We start from the raw sequence: 26993 nt of genomic DNA on the forward strand, positions 1-26993 counted from the left end.
GAGTCCTGCTTCTATCTATCTATGGATTTATATAGTGTATAAACAGAGCGAGTCCTGCTTCTATCTATGGATTTATATAGTGTATAAACAGAGCGCGTCCTGCTTCTATCTATCTATGGATTTATATAGTGTATAAACAGAGCGCGTCCTGCTTCTATCTATCTATGGATTTATGTAGTATATAAACAGAGCGAGTCCTGCTTCTATCTATGGATTTATATAGTGTATAAACAGAGCGAGTCCTGCTTCTATCTATCTATGGCTTTATATAGTGTATAAACAGAGCGAGCCCTGCTTCTATCTATCTATTGATTTATATAGTGTATAAACAGAGCGAGTCCTGCTTCTATCTATCTATGGATTTATATAGTGTATAAACAGAGCGAGCCCTGCTTCTATCTATCTATGGGTTTATATAGTGTATAAACAGAGCGAGCCCTGCTTCTATCTATCTATGGATTTATATAGTGTATAAACAGAGCGAGCCCTGCTTCTATCTATCTGTCTATGGATTTATATAGTGTATAAACAGAGCGAGTCCTGCTTCTATCTATGGATTTATATAGTGTATAAACAGAGCGAGCCCTGCTTCTATCTATCTATGGCTTTATATAGTGTATAAACAGAGCGAGCCCTGCTATCTATCTATCTATGGATTTATATAGTGTATAAACAGAGCGAGCCCTGCTTCTATATATCTATGGATTTATATAGTGTATAAACAGAGCGAGCCCTGCTATCTATCTATCTATGGATTTATATAGTGTATAAACAGAGCGAGCCCTGCTACTATCTATGGATTTATATAGTGTATAAACAGAGCGAGCCCTGCTTCTATCTATGGATTTATATAGTGTATAAACAGAGCGAGTCCTGTCTACGTATTTCTTGTATCCTGAGAGGGTAACACCTCTCAGGATACTAGCCTATTATTTGAACTGCAACTCCCATAAAGCCATGCGATAGTCAGAACTGCTTTAGAAGACAATGAATCGTGACTGGCAATCACTTTCTGGTCTTGCTAGAGGTCGCTTCAGAGACTGTGGATTTACAGCAAATGAAAGTTCTAGGTCAGCCCCTGGAGTGTACTATTAAACAAACCGCTGACAAATGGCAATGTTTGCGGAGCTGGTCCAGCCCTTTCTGGCCGAGAAAGTAAGCTCTTTGCTCTGAGTCCAAGGTTATCCCTACCCCATGCTGACTGTGGAATGATGGAACAACTCACTGTTTAAAAAACAAAAAATTTAATAAAAACATAACATTTTCAAACAAACATTCAAGTGAACTTTGATCATAAAGAGATTCGTGAAACACTATCCATTCTCGTTGCACTCACTGGGATGAGCCCGATGTGTGACCATACGGCCTCTTTCTTCCTATTATAGAGAGATTTACAATAACCATTAACCACGTTCTTGTCTTCTAGAACGGCCACAGATTCTTCAGGCTTTCGTAAGATGCTCTGCTACAGTCAGTAATAGCTGACAGCATTGATATTAATCCCCCAATGAGCGCAAGAAACGTGAACAGTCTTATACCCTAATCTTTCCAGTGCAAAATGCATGGTATAAATAATATACATCCTCAGTGCAGGGATAAACATTCCCCAGGTATTTGCACAGTGCAGGCACTACCGACATTAAGGGCATTCATTTCCTGAAATGTACCATCGTTACCAGTATACAAAGGACACACGCAGGCAAGGTTAACCTGCGGACTACTAGAAGGCACCACTATTCACAAACTCTTGGGATGTCATCGATGGCTCTTACAGGGATCCTGATAAATCTCAGAAAAGGGAGGCACTATGCCAGGCTTTGGGAAAATGCTCTCAATGCAAAGGGTGGAATGGAAGAGATGAAGAGGATTCTTCAGAACCTCACCTTCCCCTGGTTAGCACCACAAAAAAAACTGAACGGGTCATAATAAGAGCAAGGTGGTGGAGGCAGGACGACATTACACCCACTCCTGTAACGAGCGCTTGCAGTACCGGAAGGCTTTAGGGGGTCCTTTACGGTGCATCTGAACAATAACGTATATTAGCCCTAAAATACACAGGAGGAGGAGAAGTGGAACAATCACCATGGCAACACTGATCGCCCTGGTGTACTCATCAATGTGGACAACAATGTCCGTCGTGTCTGGGGCTTCACGGCCACCACTTTCTGCATCCTTTTTATCTTTATTGTCGGTCTCCAAATCAGGATTAAATGGGGGGCGGTTGACGTCTGGCCAGCGGGGATCAGGGTCTGGGTCTTTGTACACCTCCTCCTGGCAGCCCATGAAATCACGCAGGATAGATTTTGGGTAACCCGGTTCTGTCTGCAGGCGCTGGTTATCAAACTTCCAGTACCTGGTTCCTTTATAGAAGTAAGTGAAGGCTGCAATAGAGAGGAAGGCTTTACACCACGGGTCATGGTATGAGAACCGCTACTTACACCTCAACCCTTCGATCTTCTAAAAATATATCTATATTGTATCAATATCTGGATACAGCTAACCCTTCAATATTCTAGAAATATCTATAATGTATCAAAGGGGTAGTTGTATACAGATATTGATACAATATAGATATTTCTAGAATATCGATGTCTGTATCCAGCTAACCATTCGATATTCTAGCAATCTGTATTGTATCAATATCTGTATACAGCTAACCATTCGATATTCTAGCAATCTGTATTGTATCAATATCTGTATACAGCTAACCATTCGATATTCTAGCAATATCTGTATACATATAATGAGTATCCATGGCTAGATCATATAGAATAGAGAGTGTTGATATATGCGATTCCCAGTTCTCCCTTCGTGGTATAATGAGACACTGAGACCCATTTAGCTGGGAATGCTGTGACCCGTCTGCTACGAGCAGGAAATAGATTGAAGAAAGGCCAGTGTAGGAGATGATATCATGCGGAGAGCGGGGCCTCTCTCACTAATTTGTTTCATTCTAAGACAGAGGGGACAGAATGGGTTAAGCCCAGCCCTGAAATGGCTCTACTAGAATGGAAGGGGGGGTGGCGGGGTCTCGTCCGGTTTCAGCCGGGGACAATGATCACTTTATTCTTAGAATGGGAGATAAGAGAAGATCACGGATTTCCTCACCAAATCCCCCCAGCCTTATTTTATCCATACTCACATGCGTCCGTACTCAGGAAGGCTCCTTTAGGGGTGTCGGGGATCCCAGCCCAGACAGTAATGGGTTTGGGGTAACTTGTATCAGCAGAACGAGTCTCCTCATTGAATCGCCAGTACCTGGAATGAGTGAGAGCAGTGAATGGCGCGTGTTCTGATTAATGTAATTAGATGTTTGATGGCTACTTACTGTATACAATATGGACCCATGTCAGATGTTTCTATATAGCGTGTACGTGTATAAAACCAGCTGTCTGACACCTAGCGAGGTATCTGTTCATGGAAACATGCTGGTTTGCTCTATTCATACACTTTTCCTGTTTTCCCATTTTATCAATGTGTCTGAGTGATCGCTAGCTCCCGGGTGGGACATTTATAACCTCACCCTTTATTGGTCTAATTCACTAATCTGCGGCTCCACTCCTAGCAATCACAGCATTCTATTACAATCCACATTGTCAGGTCACGGTGACCTCCGAGAGAGACAGAATCCTTACAGACACGTAATGAAGACTAGTAAACGCTGGGCGGGGGACGGCGGGAGTGTCAATTAAAAGTGGGTGGGGATGGCGAGAGTGTCACATACTGGAGGATGGCGGGAGTGTCACATACCGGGGGATGGGAGGAGTGTCAGATAAGGGTGGGCGGGACGGCAGGAGTGTCACGTGACAGTGGGCGGAGTGTCAATTAACAGTGGGTGGGGATGGCGGGAGTGTCACGTACCGAAGGATGGCGGGAGTGTCACGTACCGGGGGATGGGAGGAGTGTCACATAAGGGTGGGCGGGGATGGTGGGAGTGTCACTTAAAGGAGGGCGGGGATGGCAGGAGTGTCACTTAAAGGAGGGCTGGGATGGCAGGAGTGTCACTTAAAGGAGGGCGGGGATGGCAGGAGTGTCACACAGAGCAGGGGATTCACGTAAAGAAGGGCATGCCATTAACATTTTGATAAGTAATACCATATTAAATGTTAACATAAAACTATGGAGCAGAAAGAGATTGAATTTTTCTACCCAGCTCACAGACACCAACTCTAAAAAGAAAGATGAATCACCCCACAAGCACTGTTCCTCGTGCCGCAACGAGGAAACATGACCATACGTTCAAACTTGTTTATATTTGTTTTGGTTTGTTTAAAATGTTTAGAAACTTGTCAGAACAGAATCGCTTACGGAAAAATAACTACTCTACCTGTATATGCCTCTCTGTATCACAATGTTTTTTATTGATCTGTTCGCACTTTGGCGTTTGCATAAGCCCACACAATACCTTTTGTGCAACATTTGTGTACCTGTTAATTCTGTCAATCATAAAATAAAGAATTTTTAAAAAAAATCACCCCACAAGCCCCTTTCTTACTTGTCCCCACGGAAGAGGTAAGTATGACCGGTAGGTTCCCACCAGATGGCAGAGTCAATTCGGTCATAAGGAATGCCATATCCGTAGCTGGTGAGTGGCTGGGGGTACCCGCTTTCCAGATTAGCCTCTCTGAAGAGCCAGAACTTCTCACCTGTAAATAAACAGCGCCACAAGGTCAACGGCTACTATGGCACTAACCGGGAGACTGGCGCGCACACCGCTAACCGGGAGACTGGCGCGCACACCGCTAACCGGGAGACTGGCGCGCACACCGCTAACCGGGAGACTGGCGCGCACAGCGCTAACCGGGAGACTGGCGCGCACACCGCTAACCGGGAGACTGGCGCGCACACCGCTAACCGGGAGACTGGCGCGCACACCGCTAACTGGGAGACTGGCGCGCACACCGCTAACCGGGAGACTGGCGCGCACACGGGAAGAATTGAGTCTATTGAAGTGAGAATTACTGGGAGTTTCTACGTTAAAATTCACTGTATAAATATTATCTAACGACGCTGTGGTATTTCACAAAGCTTTACATCAATTATTCTCATTTAAACAGAGCTTATTAAAACTTCCATCCTTCTACAAATTCTCTGACCTTTAAAGAAGACGAATTTCCCATCATGCCTCTCATAGACCGCAGTGATGTTGGCAGGCAGACCTCGCCAGAAGTGGCCAATTGGCATTGGGTAGTTATCTAGGACTCGGTTATGCCGTACCCTCCAGAACCAGCCGCCCTACCGGCAGAACAAGACAGTATCGTTTCATTGTCAATGTAACATGCGTGATGTGACTGTACATAATATGGTGCTGACCCCATAAACAATGAACATTGGGAGTCTTGTCCCCCCCACTGCAGTCAAACAACAAATCCCGGCAATAGATTCACCTTGAAAACAAACATTTCTCCGCGCAGGACGCTTACGGAGTCAAAATTGCCCTCACAGATATTTGGTCCATACTGGTCAGGTCGGGTGGGAATACGAGGTGGCTGGTCTGGTCTCCCTCTTGGTGGTGGTTCCGGGGGCCTTTTACCAGGGCTCTCAGTAGGGGGCAAGGTTGCTGGGGTGAAAGGAACAGCATCTTCTGGGAGTCCTGGGGAAAATAATGGTAGTCAGACAAGATTCCTGGAAACACAAAATAATTTTAGGTAAGAATATACAGCACGGGGCTTGCTGGGAAATGCAATAACCCGATTCACGAGGGCTATAGATCCACATATATTGAGCAGCTACATGGGGTACAGATTCATACAGCAGGTACGGAGGGGGGTTATAGATTCACACAGCAGGTACGGAGGGAGGTTATAGATTCACACAGCAGGTACGGAGGGAGGTTATAGATTCACACAGCAGGTACGGAGGGGGGTTATAGATTCACACAGCAGGTACGGAGGGAGGTTATAGATTCACACAGCAGGTACGGAGGGAGGTTATAGATTCACACAGCAGGTACGGAGGGGGTTATAGATTCACACAGCAGGTACGGAGGGAGGTTATAGATTCACACAGCAGGTACGGAGGGAGGTTATAGATTCACACAGCAGGTACGGAGGGAGGTTATAGATTCACACAGCAGGTACGGAGGGGGTTATAGATTCACACAGCAGGTACGGAGGGAGGTTATAGATTCACACAGCAGGTACGGAGGGGGGTTATAGATTCACACAGCAGGTACGGAGGGGGGTTATAGATTCACACAGCAGGTACGGAGGGAGGTTATAGATTCACACAGCAGGTACGGAGGGAGGTTATAGATTCACACAGCAGGTACGGAGGGGGGTTATAGATTCACACAGCAGGTACGGAGGGGGGTTATAGATTCACACAGCAGGTACGGAGGGGGGTTATAGATTCACACAGCAGGTACGGAGGGGGGGGTTATAGATTCACACAGCAGGTACGGAGGGGGGGTTATAGAATCACACAGCAGGTACGGAGGGGGGTTATAGATTCACACACCAGGTACGGAGGGGGTTATAGATTCACACAGCAGGTACGGAGGGGGGTTATAGATTCACACAGCAGGTACGGAGGGGGGTTATAGATTCACACAGCAGGTACGGAGGGGGGTTATAGATTCACACAGCAGGTACGGAGGGAGGTTATAGATTCACACAGCGGGTACGGAGGGAGGTTATAGATTCACACAGCAGGTACGGAGGGGGGTTATAGATTCACACAGCAGGTATGGAGGGGGGTTATAGATTCACACAGCAGGTACGGAGGGGGGTTATAGATTCACACAGCAGGTACGGAACGGGGTTATAGATTCACACAGCAGGTACGGAACGGGGTTATAGATTCACACAGCAGGTACGGAGGGGGGTTATAGATTCACACAGCAGGTACGGAGGGGGGTTATAGATTCACACAGCAGGTACGGAGGGGGGTTATAGATTCACACAGCAGGTACGGAGGGGGGTTATAGATTCACACAGCAGGTACGGAGGGAGGTTATAGATTCACACAGCAGGTACGGAGGGGGGTTATAGATTCACACAGCAGGTACGGAGGGAGGTTATAGATTCACACAGCAGGTACGGAGGGAGGTTATAGATTCACACAGCAGGTACGGAGGGAGGTTATAGATTCACACAGCAGGTACGGAGGGGGGTTATAGATTCACACAGCAGGTACGGAGGGAGGTTATAGATTCACACAGCAGGTACGGAGGGGGGTTATAGATTCACACAGCAGGTACGGAGGGGGGTTATAGATTCACACAGCAGGTACGGAGGGGGGTTATAGATTCACACAGCAGGTACGGAGGGGGGTTATAGATTCACACAGCAGGTACGGAGAGGGGTTATAGATTCACACAGCAGGTACGGAGGGGGGGGTTATAGATTCACAAAGCAGGTACGGAGGGAGGTTATAGATTCACACAGCAGGTACGGAGGGGGGTTATAGATTCACACAGCAGGTACGGAGGGGGGTTATAGATTCACACAGCAGGTACGGAGGGAGGTTATAGATTCACACAGCAGGTACGGAGGGGGGGGTTATAGAATCACACAGCAGGTACGGAGGGGGGTTATAGATTCACACAGCAGGTACGGAGGGGGGGGTTATAGAATCACACAGCAGGTACGGAGGGGGGTTATAGATTCACACAGCAGGTACGGAGGGGGGTTATAGATTCACACAGCAGGTACGGAGGGAGGTTATAGATTCACACAGCAGGTACGGAGGGAGGTTATAGATTCACACAGCAGGTACGGAGGGAGGTTATAGATTCACACAGCAGGTACGGAGGGGGGTTATAGATTCACACAGCAGGTACGGAGGGGGGTTATAGATTCACACAGCAAGTACGGAGGGGGGTTATAGATTCACACAGCAGGTACGGAGGGAGGTTATAGATTCACACAGCAGGTACGGAGGGGGTTATAGATTCACACAGCAGGTACGGAGGGGGTTATAGATTCACACAGCAGGTACGGAGGGGGGTTATAGATTCACACAGCAGGTACGGAGGGGGGTTATAGATTCACACAGCAGGTACGGAGGGGGGTTATAGATTCACACAGCAGGTACGGAGGGAGGTTATAGATTCACACAGCAGGTACGGAGGGAGGTTATAGATTCACACAGCAGGTACGGAGGGAGGTTATAGATTCACACAGCAGGTACGGAGGGGGGTTATAGATTCACACAGCAGGTACGGAGGGAGGTTATAGATTCACACAGCAGGTACGGAGGGGGTTATAGATTCACACAGCAGGTACGGAGGGGGGTTATAGATTCACACAGCAGGTACGGAGGGGGGTTATAGATTCACACAGCAGGTACGGAGGGGGGGGGTTATAGATTCACACAGCAGGTACGGAGGGGGGTTATAGATTCACACAGCAGGTACGGAGGGGGAGGTTATAGATTCACACAGCAGGTACGGAGGGGGGTTATAGATTCACACAGCAGGTACGGAGGGGGGTTATAGATTCACACAGCAGGTACGGAGGGGGGTTATAGATTCACACAGCAGGTACGGAGGGAGGTTATAGATTCACACAGCAGGTACGGAGGGAGGTTATAGATTTACACAGTAGGTACGGAGGGGGGGTTATAGAATCACACAGCAGGTACGGAGGGGGGTTATAGATTCACACAGCAGGTACGGAGGGAGGTTATAGATTCACACAGCAGGTACGGAGGGAGGTTATAGATTCACACAGCAGGTACGGAGGGGGGTTATAGATTCACACAGCAGGTACGGAGGGGGGTTATAGATTCACACAGCAGGTACGGAGGGGGGTTATAGATTCACACAGCAGGTACGGAGGGGGTTTATAGATTCACACAGCAGGTACGGAGGGGGGGGGGTTATAGATTCACACAGCAGGTACGGAGGGGGGTTATAGATTCACACAGCAGGTACGGAGGGGGAGGTTATAGATTCACACAGCAGGTACGGAGGGGGGTTATAGATTCACACAGCAGGTACGGAGGGGGGTTATAGATTCACACAGCAGGTACGGAGGGGGGTTATAGATTCACACAGCAGGTACGGAGGGAGGTTATAGATTCACACAGCAGGTACGGAGGGAGGTTATAGATTCACACAGTAGGTACGGAGGGGGGGTTATAGAATCACACAGCAGGTACGGAGGGGGGTTAAAGATTCACACAGCAGGTACGGAGGGAGGTTATAGATTCACACAGCAGGTACGGAGGGAGGTTATAGATTCACACAGCAGGTACGGAGGGGGGTTATAGATTCACACAGCAGGTACGGAGGGGGGTTATAGATTCACACAGCAGGTACGGAGGGGGGTTATAGATTCACACAGCAGGTACGGAGGGGGGTTATAGATTCACACAGCAGGTACGGAGGGGGGGGGGGTTATAGATTCACACAGCAGGTACGGAGGGGGGTTATAGATTCACACAGCAGGTACGGAGGGGGAGGTTATAGATTCACACAGCAGGTACGGAGGGGGGTTATAGATTCACACAGCAGGTACGGAGGGGGGTTATAGATTCACACAGCAGGTACGGAGGGGGGTTATAGATTCACACAGCAGGTACGGAGGGGGGGGGTTATAGATTCACACAGCAGGTACGGAGGGGGGGGGGGGTTATAGATTCACACAGCAGGTACGGGGGGGGGGGGGGGGTTATAGATTCACACAGCAGGTACGGAGGGGGTACAGGAAATATGTCTACTGCTGTATAACAGGAGACACTGCGGGAAGGAACATTGCCAAGAATAGGTCCGGGCCATCAGCCAGTTTGCCAGCAGTGATTAGCAAGTTAAGTCAGCAGGGAGGAGCTTCCTGGCAGTGGGGGTGGTCTAACAGTCAGCAGGGAGGAGCTTCCTGGCAGTGGGGGTGGTCTAACAGTCAGCAGGGAGGAGCTTCCTGGCAGTGGGGGTGGTCTAACAGTCAGCAGGGAGGAGCTTCCTGGCAGTGGGGGTGGTCTAACAGTCAGCAGGGAGGAGCTTCCTGGCAGTGGGGGTGGTCTAACAGTCAGCAGGGAGGAGCTTCCTGGCAGTGGGGGTGGTCTAACAGTCAGCAGGGAGGAGCTTCCTGGCAGTGGGGGTGGTCTAACAGTCAGCAGGGAGGAGCTTCCTGGCAGTGGGGGTGGTCTAACAGTCAGCAGGGAGGAGCTTGCTAATAGAACATGTTGACTGACCATACAGCTGCTGTATCCCACGCCTGTCGTCTTCCGGCAGCTGGAAGTCGTCCGTGTCCATCCACTGATAGAAAGGAGCCATAATGGCTGTAGGATTGCTGGAATGCTCTAACCCAAGAGAGTGACCCAGCTCATGAACGGCCACCAGGAACAGGTGATTCCCTGCACAACAAACAATAACAGAGAATAATGGCATTACCATAAGGAATACAGAATATCGGCCATACTGCAAGACTACTGGACATTGCTATCCCCGCCTCCACGCCCCAACCATGTGTGCAGCGTCCTGTGTCTTTAATGATGCCTGCATGACATGTGGCGTTGCCATGGTTACAAGGATGTCATATGGCTTTCCCAATGCCCTGAGAGTATTGTGCAGAGTCTCCTCCATCACAAGAACATCGCACAGCATTGTGGGAAATGCCTGGCGTCATACGTCAGTCCGGATCGCACATACGTATGGTTCACTCATATCCACATGGATTCCACCTGAGATCTCTCACCAACAACAAACCCGCCACATTGGCCACACAAACAAAGATCTGAACATACAACATGCAATAACCAAACCTGAAATCTCACCCGACAGCTCCATGTTTTGCACAGTCCAGGGCTCGTCTGAGTCAAAATGTACATCACCTCCCATCCCTGGACCTGGGAAATAGGCATGTGCTAGGAAACCACCGGGACCATCAAACGGAGAGCTGTCTCCATGGAAACCAGACGCAAAGAGGATTAAAATGTCTGCTTTGGATTGCCGCACACGTACAGTCTCATAAGGCACTTCCTGAAAAGTTAGAGGCGTAGCACTCGACCAGACGCGGAATGCCTTGCGGATCGCATTCACAGAGCTGTCTGCTCCAACTTTCTCTGAGAAGTTCTGGATACTGTGGATTGGAGATGAAGATGTCAGAATGCGTGTGATTGAGTGTAATAAGAGTCGGCATGGTTTGGTAATCTCACCATCCCTGACGTGGCATCGTGTTTAGAACAGACAGACAGGAAGGAAGCACCATCCCACAGGGGTTTAAATGGAACATTTCACATAGAATAGATATAGATACGAGACCACTAGACTCTTCAAATAAATAAGGCAAAGAATGGATTGCTTACACTATATTTATCAGTAAGTTCCTCTCACCTACGGAGACATCCCAATGGTAGCAGTTTGTGTTCTCTGTCTAAGTGGCCGAGACCTGCCCCGTTTGGGGTCCATCCACCTAATAATAGGACAGCAAGACCTCCGGAGAGTTTGCAGTGTGGTTTCTTTAGTTCCCTTTCCAATTCTTTATTTTAAGAAATCGCAGTACACAGTGCCACAGCTGTCCATCATACAGACTAAGAAAACATATGAACATTGAATGCAAACCTACATTAAAGAGACACTCTACTCCCAAATACAAATCACTGCTTAGTAGCAATACCCCCAATGGAAACATACATGCATATATTTATGCAATTTTTCATTGGGGTATATAAACAGCTTGCAAAAACTGCAGATCTCTCGTCTGCTGCCTTTGCAAGCCCTCCCATTCTAACCCCGCCCAGACTTTCTGTGACTGTCCAATCACAGACTCCCAATACAGCTTAGTGAGAAGTCGTTGCAAGGCAGGTGCTCTGGGCAATTGCTGCATCTTGAGTTCAGTGAAAATAAGCTAACCAAACCAGGAAGTAACAGGATCGGGTGTCTGATTGGCAGCCAGGGGGGTGTAACCAAGTTCATTTATAAAAGTGGCAATTTCTATAGAATTTTGCACTTTTTCCAAAATGTTAAAAATAAGGACACAATTTTCACACATAAAGCTTTTCAGCAAGATAAAGTTGTTTAGGGGTCTGGTGTACCTCATTATACTACCTCATTATAATTAACAAAATAAGAAGGAAAGAATAGGAAGGATAGATAACCAAGAGAAGACATTTCTTGGTTTCTGTTGATAAAATCTCAGTAAAGAGCGCAGTGAATGAGAACGATTAACTGGCTGTCAGAAACAGGAAGCACAAGAAAATCATCTCATTCTAATAATCCTATTTATACCCAGGAAGAACATTTGTCATCTGTTAAACTACATGAAAACCATTCTAGACGCTGTTTGTACTCGGTGTTTACATTTTACAATCTAAATAGCGGATGGAAAAATTCTACAAATCAACAAAACTATAACAATTAGGCTAAAATAGTCAGCAATTTGGTTTCATTTATTGCTGAGTGAATAAAGTAATTATATCTATTGATAACTAAGCAATAGAATGATGCATTAAATATTTCTGACCCTTCCATCCTTTCAAATAAATAATCCCAACAGCATGAGTAGCTCACACACTGGCATTATGGTTAGCAATGACCGATGCCCTAACCTGCTCTACACAATCTAATCTACCACCCTTTCTAAATCACTGTTACTGCTCCCACTGGAAGGCTATTCCAGGTATCTACTACCCTTTCTAAATCACTGTTACTGCTCCCACTGGAAGGCTATTCCAGGTATCTACCACCCTTTCTAAATCACTGTTACTGCTCCCACTGGAAGGCTATTCCAGGTATCTACTACCCTTTCTATATCACTGTTACTGCTCCCACTGGAAGGCTATTCCAGGTATCTACTACCCTTTCTAAATCACTGTTACTGCTCCCACTGGAAGGCTATTCCAGGTATCTACCACCCTTTCTATATCACTGTTACTTCTCCCACTGGAAGGCTATTCCAGGTATCTACTACCCTTTCTATATCACTGTTACTGCTCCCACTGGAAGGCTATTCCAGGTATCTACTACCCTTTCTATATCACTGTTACTGCTCCCACTGGAAGGCTATTCCAGGTATCTACTACCCTTTCTAAATCACTGTTACTGCTCCCACTGGAAGGCTATTCCAGGTATCTACCACCCTTTCTATATCACTGTTACTTCTCCCACTGGAAGGCTATTCCAGGTATCTACTACCCTTTCTATATCACTGTTACTGCTCCCACTGGAAGGCTATTCCAGGTATCTACTACCCTTTCTATATCACTGTTACTGCTCCCACTGGAAGGCTATTCCAGGTATCTACCACCCTTTCTATATCACTGTTACTTCTCCCACTGGAAGGCTATTCCAGGTATCTACTACCCTTTCTATATCACTGTTACTGCTCCCACTGGAAGGCTATTCCAGGTATCTACTACCCTTTCTATATCACTGTTACTGCTCCCACTGGAAGGCTATTCCAGGTATCTACTACCCTTTCTATATCACTGTTACTGCTCCCACTGGAAGGCTATTCCAGGTATCTACTACCCTTTCTATATCGCTGTTACTGCTCCCACTGGAAGGCTATTCCAGGTATCTACTACCCTTTCTATATCGCTGTTACTGCTCCCACTGGAAGGCTATTCCAGGTATCTACTACCCTTTCTATATCGCTGTTACTGCTCCCACTGGAAGGCTATTCCAGGTATCTACTACCCTTTCTATATCACTGTTACTGCTCCCACTGGAAGGCTATTCCAGGTATCTACTACCCTTTCTAAATCACTGTTACTGCTCCCACTGGAAGGCTATTCCAGGTATCTACCACCCTTTCTATATCACTGTTACTTCTCCCACTGGAAGGCTATTCCAGGTATCTACTACCCTTTCTATATCACTGTTACTGCTCCCACTGGAAGGCTATTCCAGGTATCTACTACCCTTTCTATATCACTGTTACTGCTCCCACTGGAAGGCTATTCCAGGTATCTACTACCCTTTCTAAATCACTGTTACTGCTCCCACTGGAAGGCTATTCCAGGTATCTACCACCCTTTCTATATCACTGTTACTTCTCCCACTGGAAGGCTATTCCAGGTATCTACTACCCTTTCTATATCACTGTTACTGCTCCCACTGGAAGGCTATTCCAGGTATCTACTACCCTTTCTATATCACTGTTACTGCTCCCACTGGAAGGCTATTCCAGGTATCTACTACCCTTTCTATATCACTGTTACTGCTCCCACTGGAAGGCTATTGCTGGTATCTACTACCCTTTCTATGTCACTGTTACTGCTCCCACTGGAAGGCTATTCCCGGTATCTACTACCCTTTCTATATCACTGTTACTGCTCCCACTGGAAGGCTATTCCAGGTATCTACTACCCTTTCTATATCACTGTTACTGCTCCCACTGGAAGGCTATTCCGGGTATCTACTACCCTTTCTATATCACTGTTACTGCTCCCACTGGAAGGCTATTCCCGGTATCTACTACCCTTTCTATATCACTGTTACTGCTCCCACTGGAAGGCTATTCCAGGTATCTACTACCCTTTCTATATCACTGTTACTGCTCCCACTGGAAGGCTATTCCAGGTATCTACTACCCTTTCTATGTCACTGTTTACATAGTTTCTGGTCCGTACATTCAGTCCATAGCATGTAATATCCACCTAAATGTCAGCTGCTGTTGGCTCCATTTGCGGCCTGTGTGTGCATAACGTTTCTTTCTCATATTTGATTTCAACTGTGTCCCAATCTGATCCGGAACTCCACAGCGAGGCTTCTGCATCCACCTGTGGAAAAGGAGCCCAGTCATAGAGGGAGAAATACCAAACAGGAACGAGTTAGTAATGGAGGAATGAAATATAGCATGGGAGCTGGATGTGGGATTATGGAGCTCTGTGTACAGGGAGCTGGATAGAGGGAGCTCGCAGTGGGTGTATGGAGCTCTGTGTACAGGGAGCTGGATGGGGGAGCTCGCAGTGGGTGTATGGAGCTCTGTGTACAGGGAGCTGGATGGGGGAGCTTGCAGTGGGTGTATGGAGCTCTGTGTACAGGGAGCTGGATGGGGGAGCTCACAGTGGGTGTATGGAGCTTTGTGTACAGGGAGCTGGATGGGGGAGCTCACAGTGGGTGTATGGAGCTCTGTGTACAGGGAACTGGATGGGGGAGCTTGCAGTGGGTGTATGGAGCTCTGTGTACTCACAGTGGGTGTATGGAGCTCTGTGTACAGGGAGCTGGATGGGGGAGCTCGCAGTGGGTGTATGGAGCTCTGTGTACAGGGAGCTGAATGGGGGAGCTTGCAGTGGGTGTATGGAGCTCTGTGTACAGGGAGCTGGATGGGGGAGCTCACAGTGGGTGTATGGAGCTCTGTGTACAGGGAGCTGGATGGGGGAGCTCACAGTGGGTGTATGGAGCTCTGTGTACAGGGAGCTGGATGGGGGAGCTCACAGTGGGTGTATGGAGCTCTGTGTACAGGGGGGAGCTCGCAGTGGGTGTATGGAGCTCTGTGTACAGGGAGCTGGATGGGGGAGCTCACAGTGGGTGTATGGAGCTGTGTACAGGGGGGAGCTCGCAGTGGGTGTATGGAGCTCTGTGTACATGGAGCTGGATGGGGGAGCTCACAGTGGTTGTATGGAGCTCTGTGTACAGGGAGCTGGATGGGGGGAGCTCACAGTGGTTGTATGGAGCTCTGTGTACAGGGAGCTGGATGGGGGAGCTCACAGTGGGTGTATGGAGCTCTGTGTACAAGGAGCTGGATGGGGGAGCTTGCAGTGGGTGTATGGAGCTCTGTGTACAGGGAGCTGGATGGGGGGAGCTCTTGGTGAGGGTGAATGACGGCATGATGATGGATGGACACACACTGGTGACAGAGTTTCCCAGGTCATCTGGATTGGTTGATTTCAAATTAAGGACGTTTCCTTCACCTGAGACACAATAACTACAAGCGCTTTGTCTGATCAACCGGTTCAGAAAACCTGGCACTCATTGCATGCCGGTGAGCGATGAGGTCAGAGGTCATTACTCTGTGGTGGTTTGGTCAAGTTTTCCAGTCACCGGGATCCCATAGAATTGCTGCATCTCAGAGATGGCATCAGACAGAATCTGTGCAGATCGAAGGGTGGACATCTGACGGCTGGTCTGAGGAAGGTACCCATACAGACGCAGCCAGGCCTGCAAACAAAGAGCGAAAATATTCACTGCGCCAACTCCAACCCTGGGCACCCTACATTACATACCGCCACCGCCTGCTGCAACTACATTACATACCGCCACCGCCTGCTGCAACTACATTACATACCGCCACCGCCTGCCGCAACTATATGACATACCGCCACAGCGTGCTGCAACTACATTACATACCGCTACCGCCTGCCGCAACTACATTACATACCGCCACCGCCTGCAGCAACTACATTACATACCGCCACCGCCTGCTGCAACAATATTACATACCGCCACCGCCTGCAGCAACTACATTACATACCGCCACCGCCTGCAGCAACTACATTACATACCGCCACCGCCTGCTGCAACAATATTACATACCGCCACCGCCTGCTGCAACTACATTACATACCGCCACCGCCTGCTGCAACTACATTACATACCGCCACCGCCTGCAGCAACTACATTACATACCGCCACCGCCTGCTGCAACAATATTACATACCGCCACCGCCTGCTGCAACTACATTACATACCGCCACCGCCTGCTGCAACTACATTACATACCGCCACTGCCTGCTGCAACTACATTACATACCGCCACCGCGTGCTGCAACTACATTACATACCGCCACCGCCTGCAGCAACTACATTACATACCGCCACCGCCTGCTGCAACTGCATTACATACCGCCACCGCCTGCTGCAACTACATTACATACCGCCACCGCCTGCAGCAACTACATTACATACCGCCACCGCCTGCTGCAACTACATTACATACCGCCACCGCCTGCAGCAACTACATTATATACCGCCACCGCCTGCTGCAACTACATTACATACCGCCACCGCCTGCCGCAACTACATTACATACCGCCACCGCGTGCTGCAACTACATTACATACCGCCACCGCCTGCTGCACCTACATTACATACCGCCACCGCATGCTGCAACTACATTACATACCGCCACCGCCTGCAGCAACTACATTACATACCGCCACCGCCTGCTGCAACTACATTACATACCGCCACCGCGTGCTGCAACTACATTACATACCGCCACCGCCTGCTGCACCTACATTACATACCGCCACCGCGTGCTGCAACTACATTACATACCGCCACCGCCTGCAGCAACTACATTACATACCGCCACCGCCTGCTGCAACTACATTACATACCGCCACCGCGTGCTGCAACTACATTACATACCGCCACCGCCTGCAGCAACTACATTACATACCGCCACCGCCTGCTGCAACTACATTACATACCGCCACCGCGTGCTGCAACTACATTACATACCGCCACCAGCAACTACATTACATACCGCCACCGCCTGCAGCAACTACATTACATACCGCCACCGCCTGCTGCAACTACATTACATACCGCCACCGCCTGCAGCAACTACATTACATACCGCCACCGCCTGCCGCAACTACATTACATACCGCCACCGCCTGCCGCAACTACATTACATACCGCCACCGCCTGCTGCAACTACATTACATACCGCCACCGCCTGCTGCAACTACATTACATACCGCCACCGCCTGCTGCAACTACATTACATACCGCCACCGCCTGCTGCAACTACATTACATACCGCCACCGCCTGCCGCACCTACATTACATACCGCCACCGCCTGCAGCAACTACATTACATACCGCCACCGCCTGCCGCAACTACATTACATACCGCCACCGCCTGCCGCAACTACATTACATACCGCCACCGCCTGCAGCAACTACATTACTTACCGCTACCGCCTGCCGCAACTACATTACATACCGCCACCGCCTGCAGCAACTACATTACATACCGCCACCGCCTGCTGCAACAATATTACATACCGCCACCGCCTGCTGCAACAATATTACATACCGCCACCGCCTGCAGCAACTACATTACATACCGCCACCGCCTGCAGCAACTACATTACATACCGCCACCGCCTGCTGCAACAATATTACATACCGCCACCGCCTGCTGCAACTACATTACATACCGCCACCGCCTGCTGCAACTACATTACATACCGCCACCGCCTGCTGCAACTACATTACATACCGCCACCGCCTGCTGCAACTACATTACATACCGCCACCGCCTGCTGCAACTACATTACATACCGCCACCGCGTGCTGCAACTACATTACATACCGCCACCGCCTGCAGCAACTACATTACATACCGCCACCGCCTGCTGCAACTACATTACATACCGCCACCGCCTGCTGCAACTACATTACATACCGCCACCGCCTGCAGCAACTACATTACATACCGCCACCGCCTGCTGCAACTACATTACATACCGCCACCGCCTGCAGCAACTACATTACATACCGCCACCGCCTGCTGCAACTACATTACATACCGCCACCGCCTGCAGCAACTACATTACATACCGCCACCGCCTGCTGCAACTACATTACATACCGCCACCGCCTGCCGCAACTACATTACATACCGCCACCGCGTGCTGCAACTACATTACATACCGCCACCGCCTGCTGCACCTACATTACATACCGCCACCGCGTGCTGCAACTACATTACATACCGCCACCGCCTGCAGCAACTACATTACATACCGCCACCACCTGCTGCAACTACATTACATACCGCCACCGCGTGCTGCAACTACATTACATACCGCCACCGCCTGCTGCACCTACATTACATACCGCCACCGCGTGCTGCAACTACATTACATACCGCCACCGCCTGCAGCAACTACATTACATACCGCCACCGCCTGCTGCAACTACATTACATACCGCCACCGCGTGCTGCAACTACATTACATACCGCCACCGCCTGCAGCAACTACATTACATACCGCCACCGCCTGCTGCAACTACATTACATACCGCCACCGCGTGCTGCAACTACATTACATACCGCCACCAGCAACTACATTACATACCGCCACCGCCTGCAGCAACTACATTACATACCGCCACCGCCTGCTGCAACTACATTACATACCGCCACCGCCTGCTGCAACTACATTACATACCGCCACCGCCTGCCGCAACTACATTACATACCGCCACCGCCTGCTGCAACTACATTACATACCGCCACCGCCTGCTGCAACTACATTACATACCGCCACCGCCTGCTGCAACTACATTACATACCGCCACCGCCTGCTGCAACTACATTACATACCGCCACCACATTACATACCGCCACCGCCTGCAGCAACTACATTACATACCGCCACCGCCTGCCGCAACTACATTACATACCGCCACCGCCTGCTGCACCTACATTACATACCGCCACCGCCTGCCGCAACTACATTACATACCGCCACCGCCTGCAGCACCTACATTACATACCGCCACCGCCTGCTGCACCTACATTACATACCGCCACCGCCTGCAGCAACTACATTACATACCGCCACCGCCTGCTGCAACTACATTACATACCGCCACCGCCTGCTGCAACTACATTACATACCGCCACCGCCTGCTGCAACTACATTACATACCGCCACCGCCTGCCGCAACTACATTACATACCGCCACCGCCTGCAGCAACTACATTACATACCGCCACCGCCTGCAGCAACTACATTACATACCGCCACCGCCTGCCGCAACTACATTACATACCGCCACCGCCTGCCGCAACTACATTACATACCGCCACCGCCTGCTGCAACTACATTACATACCGCCACCGCAACTACATTACATACCGCCACCGCAACTACATTACATACCGCCACCGCCTGCAGCAACTACATTACATACCGCCACCGCCTGCTGCAACTACATTACATACCGCCACCGCCTGCAGCAACTACATTACATACCGCCACCGCCTGCTGCAACTACATTACATACCGCCACCGCCTGCCGCAACTACATTACATACCGCCACCGCCTGCCGCAACTACATTACATACCGCCACCGCCTGCCGCAACTACATTACATACCGCCACCGCCTGCCGCAACTACATTACATACCGCCACCGCCTGCCGCAACTACATTACATACCGCCACCGCGTGCCGCACCTACATTACATACCGCCACCGCCTGCTGCAACTACATTACATACCGCCACCGCCTGCTGCAACTACATTACATACCGCCACCGCCTGCTGCAACTACATTACATACCGCCACCGCCTGCTGCAACTACATTACATACCGCCACCGCCTGCTGCACCTACATTACATACCGCCACCGCCTGCTGCAACTACATTACATACCTCCACTGCCTGCAGCAACTACATTACATACCGCCACCGCCTGCCGCACCTACATTACATACCGCCACCGCCTGCTGCAACTACATTACATACCGCCACCGCCTGCCGCACCTACATTACATACCGCCACCGCGTGCTGCAACTACATTACATACCGCCACCGCCTGCTGCAACTACATTACATACCGCCACCGCCTGCAGCAACTACATTACATACCGCCACCGCCTGCAGCAACTACATTACATACCGCCACCGCCTGCTGCAACTACATTACATACCGCCACCGCCTGCAGCAACTACATTACATACCGTCACCGCCTGCTGCAACTACATTACATACCGCCACCGCCTGCCGCAACTACATTACATACCGCCACCGCCTGCAGCAACTACATTACATACCGCCACCGCCTGCTGCACCTACATTACATACCGCCACCGCCTGCCGCAACTACATTACATACCGCCACCGCCTGCAGCAACTACATTACATACCGCCACCGCCTGCCGCAACTACATTACATACCGCCACCGCCTGCCGCAACTACATTACATACCGCCACCGCCTGCCGCAACTACATTACATACCGCCACCGCCTGCCGCAACTACATTACATACCGCCACCGCCTGCCGCAACTACATTACATACCGCCACCGCCTGCTGCAACTACATTACATACCGCCACCGCCTGCAGCAACTACATTACATACCGTCACCGCCTGCTGCAACTACATTACATACCGCCACCGCCTGCCGCAACTACATTACATACCGCCACCGCCTGCAGCAACTACATTACATACCGCCACCGCCTGCTGCACCTACATTACATACCGCCACCGCCTGCCGCAACTACATTACATACCGCCACCGCCTGAAGCACCTACATTACATACCGCCACCGCCTGCTGCACCTACATTACATACCGCCACCGCCTGCAGCAACTACATTACATACCGCCACCGCCTGCCGCAACTACATTACATACCGCCACCGCCTGCCGCAACTACATTACATACCGCCACCGCCTGCCGCAACTACATTACATACCGCCACCGCCTGCCGCAACTACATTACATACCGCCACCGCCTGCAGCAACTACATTACATACCGCCACCGCCTGCTGCACCTACATTACATACCGCCACCGCCTGCAGCAACTACATTACATACCGCCACCGCCTGCTGCAACTACATTACATACCGCCACCGCCTGCTGCAACTACATTACATACCGCCACCGCCTGCAGCAACTACATTACATACCGCCACCGCCTGCAGCAACTACATTACATACCGCCACCGCCTGCAGCAACTACATTACATACCGCCACCGCCTGCCGCAACTACATTACATACCGCCACCGCCTGCAGCAACTACATTACATACCGCCACCGCCTGCAGCAACTACATTACATACCGCCACCGCCTGCAGCAACTACATTACATACCGCCACCGCCTGCCGCAACTACATTACATACCGCCACCGCCTGCCGCAACTACATTACATACCGCCACCGCCTGCCGCAACTACATTACATACCGCCACCGCCTGCCGCAACTACATTACATACCGCCACCGCCTGCAGCAACTACATTACATACCGCCACCGCCTGCTGCAACTACATTACATACCGCCACCGCCTGCTGCAACAATATTACATACCGCCACCGCCTGCTGCAACTACATTACATACCGCCACCGCCTGCTGCAACTACATTACATACTGCCACTGCCTGCTGCAACTACATTACATACCGCCACCGCGTGCTGCAACTACATTACATACCGCCACCGCCTGCAGCAACTACATTACATACCGCCACCGCCTGCTGCAACTGCATTACATACCGCCACCGCCTGCTGCAACTACATTACATACCGCCACCGCCTGCCGCAACTACATTACATACCGCCACCGCCTGCTGCAACTACATTACATACCGCCACCGCCTGCCGCAACTACATTACATACCGCCACCGCCTGCAGCAACTACATTACATACCACCACTGCCTGCTGCACCTACACTGCAATCCCCCCCCCCCCCTATATAAACATAGTATTTGTGGCGGCAGATGAGAACCATTCGGCCCTTCCAGTCCCCCCAATTCCCTGAATCCCCCCATTACTCCCTGGCCTGAGCTCATTGCTGGGATTCCCTCACTGAGTTACCTCCGCCCTGGAGTCCCCCTCGCTGTCTGCCCGCTGCCCCCGGCAGGAGAGGAGGATAAGGAGGGTCCCGGCTAGGAGCACCCCCGGCCCCCCGGCTGCCATTCTGGGGGTCCCCTTTGTTTTCCTTCGCCCCGGGCTGAGGCTGCAGAGTGTGTGACGCTCCCTACAGCCAGCGACTGCCCGGAGCCCAGAGCCCCGCCCCCAGCCACGCCCCGCCCGGCAGGGCCTCCCCCAGGCACCGTGTGCAAAGTGACAGCCGCTCTCCGAGCCGCACAGACTGCAGGGCTCTCCCCAGCCATGAGACCATGGAGTCCTCTGCCAGCCCAATACCACCCAGGCAAGTGCCAACCCAATACCACCCTGTGCCAGCCTGTACCAGCCCAATACCACCCAGAGCCAACCCTGTACCAGCCCAATACCACCCAGGCCAGTGCCAACCCAATACCACCCTGTGCCAGCCTGTACCAGCCCAATACCACCCAGAGCCAACCCTGTACCAGCCCAATACCACCCAGGCCAGTGCCAACCCAATACCACCCTGTGCCAGCCTGTACCAGCCCAATACCACCCAGAGCCAACCCTGTACCAGCCCAATACCACCCAGGCCAGTGCCAACCCAATACCACCCTGTGCCAGCCTGTGCCAGCCCAATACCACCCAGAGCCAACCCTGTACCAGCCCAATACCACCCAGAGCCAACCCTGTACCAGCCCAATACCACCCAGGCCAGTGCCAACCCAATACCACCCTGTGCCAGCCTGTACCAGCCCAATACCACCCAGAGCCAACCCTGTACCAGCCCAATACCACCCAGGCCAGTGCCAACCCAATACCACCCTGTGCCAGCCTGTACCAGCCCAATACCACCCAGGCAAGTGCCAACCCAATACCACCCTGTGCCAGCCCAACACCACCCAGAGCCAACCCTGTACCAGCCCAATACCACCCAGGCCAGTGCCAACCCAATACCACCCTGTGCCAGTCTGTACCAGCCCAATACCACCCAGAGCCAACCCAGTGCCAACCAATACCACCCAGAGCCAACCCAGTGCCAACCAATACCACCCAGAGCCAACCCTGTACCAGCCCAATACCACCCACGCCAGTGCCAACCCAATACCACCCTGTGCCAGCCTGTACCAGCCCAATACCACCCAGAGCCAACCCAGTGCCAACCAATACCACCCAGAGCCAACCAATACCACCCAGAGCCAACCCTGTACCAGCCCAATACCACCCAGAGCCAACCCAATACCACCCAGAGCCAACCAATACCACCCAGTGCCAACCAATACCACCCAGTGCCAGCCAATACCACCCAGTGCCAGCATGTACCAGCCCAATACCACCCAGAGCCAACCCTGTACCAGCCCAATACCACCCAGAGCCAACCCTGTACCAGCCCAATACCACCCAGTGCCAGCCAATACCACCCAGAGCCAACCCAGTGCCAGCCAATACCACCCAGAGCCAACCAATACCACCCAGAGCCAGCCAATACCACCCAGAGCCAACCAATACCACCCAGAGCCAACCAATACCACCCAGAGCCAGCCAATATCACCCAGAGCCAACCAATACCACCCAGAGCCAGCCAATACCACCCAGAGCCAACCAATACCACCCAGAGCCAGCCAATACCACCCAGAGCCAATCAATACCACCCAGAGCCAACCCAATACCACCCAGTGCCAGCCAATACCACCCAGAGCCAACCAATACCACCCTGTGCCAGCCCAATACCACCCACAGCCAACCCAGTGCCAACCTGTACCAGCCCAATACCACCCAGAGCCAACCCAATACCAGCCTGTACCAGCCCAATACCACCCAGTGCCAACCAATACCACCCAGAGCCAACCAATACCACGCTGTGCCAGCCTGTACCAGCCCAATACCACCCAGAGCCAGCCCAATACCACCCACAGCCAACCCAGTGCCAGCCAATACCACCCTGTGCACGCCCAATACCACCCAGAGCCAGCCTGTACTAGCCAATACCACCCTGTGCCAGCCCGATACCACCTAGTACCAGCCATTACCACCCAGTGCTAGCCCAGTGCCAACCCAATACCACTCTGTGCCAGCCTGTACCAGCCCAATACCACCCTGTGCCAGCCTGTACAGCCAATACCACCCAGTGCTAGCCCAGTACCAGCCAATACCACCCAGAGCCAACCAATACCACCCAGAGCCAACCCAATACCACCCAGTGCCACCCTGTACCAGCCCAATACCACCCAGTACCAGCCCAATACCACCCAGTGCTAGCCCAGTACCAGCCAATACCACCCAGAGCCAACCCAATACCACCCAGAGCCAACCCAATACCACCCAGAGCCAACCCAGTGCCAGCCAATACCACCCTGTACCAGCCCAATACCACCCAGAGCCAGCCAATATCACCCAGAGCCAACCAATACCACCCAGAGCCAACCAATACCACCCAGAGCCAGCCAATATCACCCAGAGCCAATCAATACCACCCAGAGCCAACCCAATACCACCCAGTGCCAGCCAATACCACCCAGAGCCAACCAATACCACCCTGTGCCAGCCCAATACCACCCAGAGCCAACCCAATGCCAACCTGTACCAGCCCAATACCACCCAGAGCCAACCCAATACCAGCCTGTACCAGCCCAATACCACCCAGAGCCAACCAATACCACGCTGTGCCAGCCTGTACCAGCCCAATACCACCCAGAGCCAACCCTATGCCAGCCCAATACCACCCACAGCCAACCCAGTGCCAGCCAATACCACCCTGTGCCAGCCCAATACCACCCAGAGCCAGCCTGTACTAGCCAATACCACCCTGTGCCAGCCCGATACCACCTAGTGCCAGCCATTACCACCCAGTGCTAGCCCAGTGCCAACCCAATACCACTCTGTGCCAGCCTGTACCAGCCCAATACCACCCTGTGCCAGCCTGTACAGCCAATACCACCCTGTGCCAGCCTGTACAGCCAATACCACCCAGTGCCAGTCAATACCACCCAGTGCTAGCCCAGTGCCAGTCAATACCACCCAGTGCTAGCCCAGTACCAGCCAATACCACCCAGAGCCAACCAATACCACCCAGAGCCAACCCAATACCACCCAGTGCCACCCTGTACCAGCCCAATACCACCCAGTACCAGCCCAATACCACCCAGTGCTAGCCCAGTACCAGCCAATACCACCCAGAGCCAACCCAATACCACCCAGAGCCAACCCAGTGCCAGCCAATACCACCCTGTACCAGCCCAATACCACCTAGTGCCAGCCATTACCACCCAATGCCACTCAAATAGCAAACAGTACAAACCCAATACCGCCCAGTGCCAGCCTAATACCAACCCAATACCACCCAGTGCCAGCTCAATACTGTGCCAAGCCAGTACCAGCCTGCACCATCCCAATACCAGTCTGTACCAACCCAATACCACCCAGTTCCAGCCTGTACCAACCCAATGCACTCCTGCCTGGCGTCAACCAACTGGACAGGTAATCTATAAGGCCTACCCTCCTGCTCCGCACCAACCAACGCAACAAGTAATTTGTATAGTATTTGATCCTGCATAGTGCCAAGTCAGTGTACATTATTAAGTGTTCTTTACACTACATAGACAGTAATATACCAAAACGTGCAGATTGTTCCCGATCGGATTGCTATTACTTTGTGGAACGTTTCGCCGAATGGTTCACAGAATATCGTCGTTCTTGTGGCGAAATTTGTCCCATAGGAATGAATGGCAAAGCTAGAGTGGGAGCTGGCAAAAGCTGAAAAATCAGGACATGATTTCTAAACTGCCACCACTCCCTCATTTTCAGGCCCACCTACACAAATCTTTTATCAAAACGTTCAGCTATCCCTGCTGCCACTAAAAATGTCCACAGCTAAGCCATAGTCCTGATAGTTTTCGCAATATGACCATTTGTTTGCAACTCACGCCGTCCATTGACATTCATTGAAACTCCACTCTGCAAAGCTCACATTTGAAGGGCAATTTCTAAACTGCGACTGTGCCTTCATTGTTAATATCTCAGAGACATACTATACATCAAAATGTAGGTCTGGGTCTTGTGATTCTCACACTATAAAGCTCTTCACTGTAGGATTTATAGTTTTTAAAATACGACCGTTTGAAGATGGCAACCGCCAAAATACTCTGACCTGTGCCAGGCTGCAGCAGCAAGTGATGTCATAGACAGGGCCTTTTGCACCTGCTAATGTTTTTATAACTGTATGTTTTAATGTAACTGTGAAGCACTTTGGGCAACAACGTTGCAATTAAATGTGCTATATAAATAAATAATAACAGTTACTCCGCCCACTCCAGTTGTAGACTACTGGTGGAGGCAAGAACACTTCACACAATTTCCCCAGAAATTGTAGCTTTTCTAGTTTATTTTATTTGCATAAAGTATTAACCCAGAATATCTAATAGCTCCTATTTTGGCACACTGGTTCCTTTTAAAGGGTTTCTCTCATGCTGCCCCCTGCAGGCGGTTTACATGCCTGCAAATTAACAGTATAA

General features: G+C 50.8%; 2 protein-coding genes across 4 annotated transcripts; one reads left to right on the top strand and one right to left on the bottom strand.

Moving 5' to 3' along the window:
• Window positions 1-1269: 1269 nt before the first annotated feature.
• On the bottom strand, window positions 1270-22642 carry MMP15 (matrix metallopeptidase 15). 3 transcript variants are annotated; one of them, XM_063438429.1, is made up of 10 exons: window positions 22471-22642; window positions 15897-16045; window positions 14542-14664; window positions 10717-11021; window positions 10135-10296; window positions 5388-5593; window positions 5097-5235; window positions 4496-4646; window positions 3143-3258; window positions 1270-2381 (listed from the first exon to the last, which is right to left on the bottom strand). In XM_063438429.1, exons 1-10 carry the CDS (start codon window positions 22570-22572, stop codon window positions 1957-1959), a joined length of 1878 nt encoding a protein of 625 aa, XP_063294499.1. In that variant the 5' UTR covers window positions 22573-22642; the 3' UTR covers window positions 1270-1956. The 3 variants fall into 3 exon arrangements, with proteins under 3 accessions (XP_063294499.1, XP_063294498.1, XP_063294500.1); XM_063438428.1 differs by having other exon boundaries at window positions 10705-11021; XM_063438430.1 differs by lacking the exon at window positions 22471-22642 and having other exon boundaries at window positions 10705-11021; window positions 15799-15983.
• A 133-nt stretch (window positions 22643-22775) lies between these two features.
• On the top strand, window positions 22776-24464 carry LOC134579033 (uncharacterized). The gene has a single exon (XM_063438164.1). It carries the CDS (start codon window positions 22776-22778, stop codon window positions 24462-24464), a length of 1689 nt encoding a protein of 562 aa, XP_063294234.1.
• Window positions 24465-26993: the final 2529 nt, after the last annotated feature.

Source organism: Pelobates fuscus, chromosome 12 (genome assembly GCF_036172605.1).
Source record: "Pelobates fuscus isolate aPelFus1 chromosome 12, aPelFus1.pri, whole genome shotgun sequence".
In the NCBI taxonomy this organism is placed as follows: Eukaryota; Metazoa; Chordata; class Amphibia; order Anura; family Pelobatidae; genus Pelobates; species Pelobates fuscus.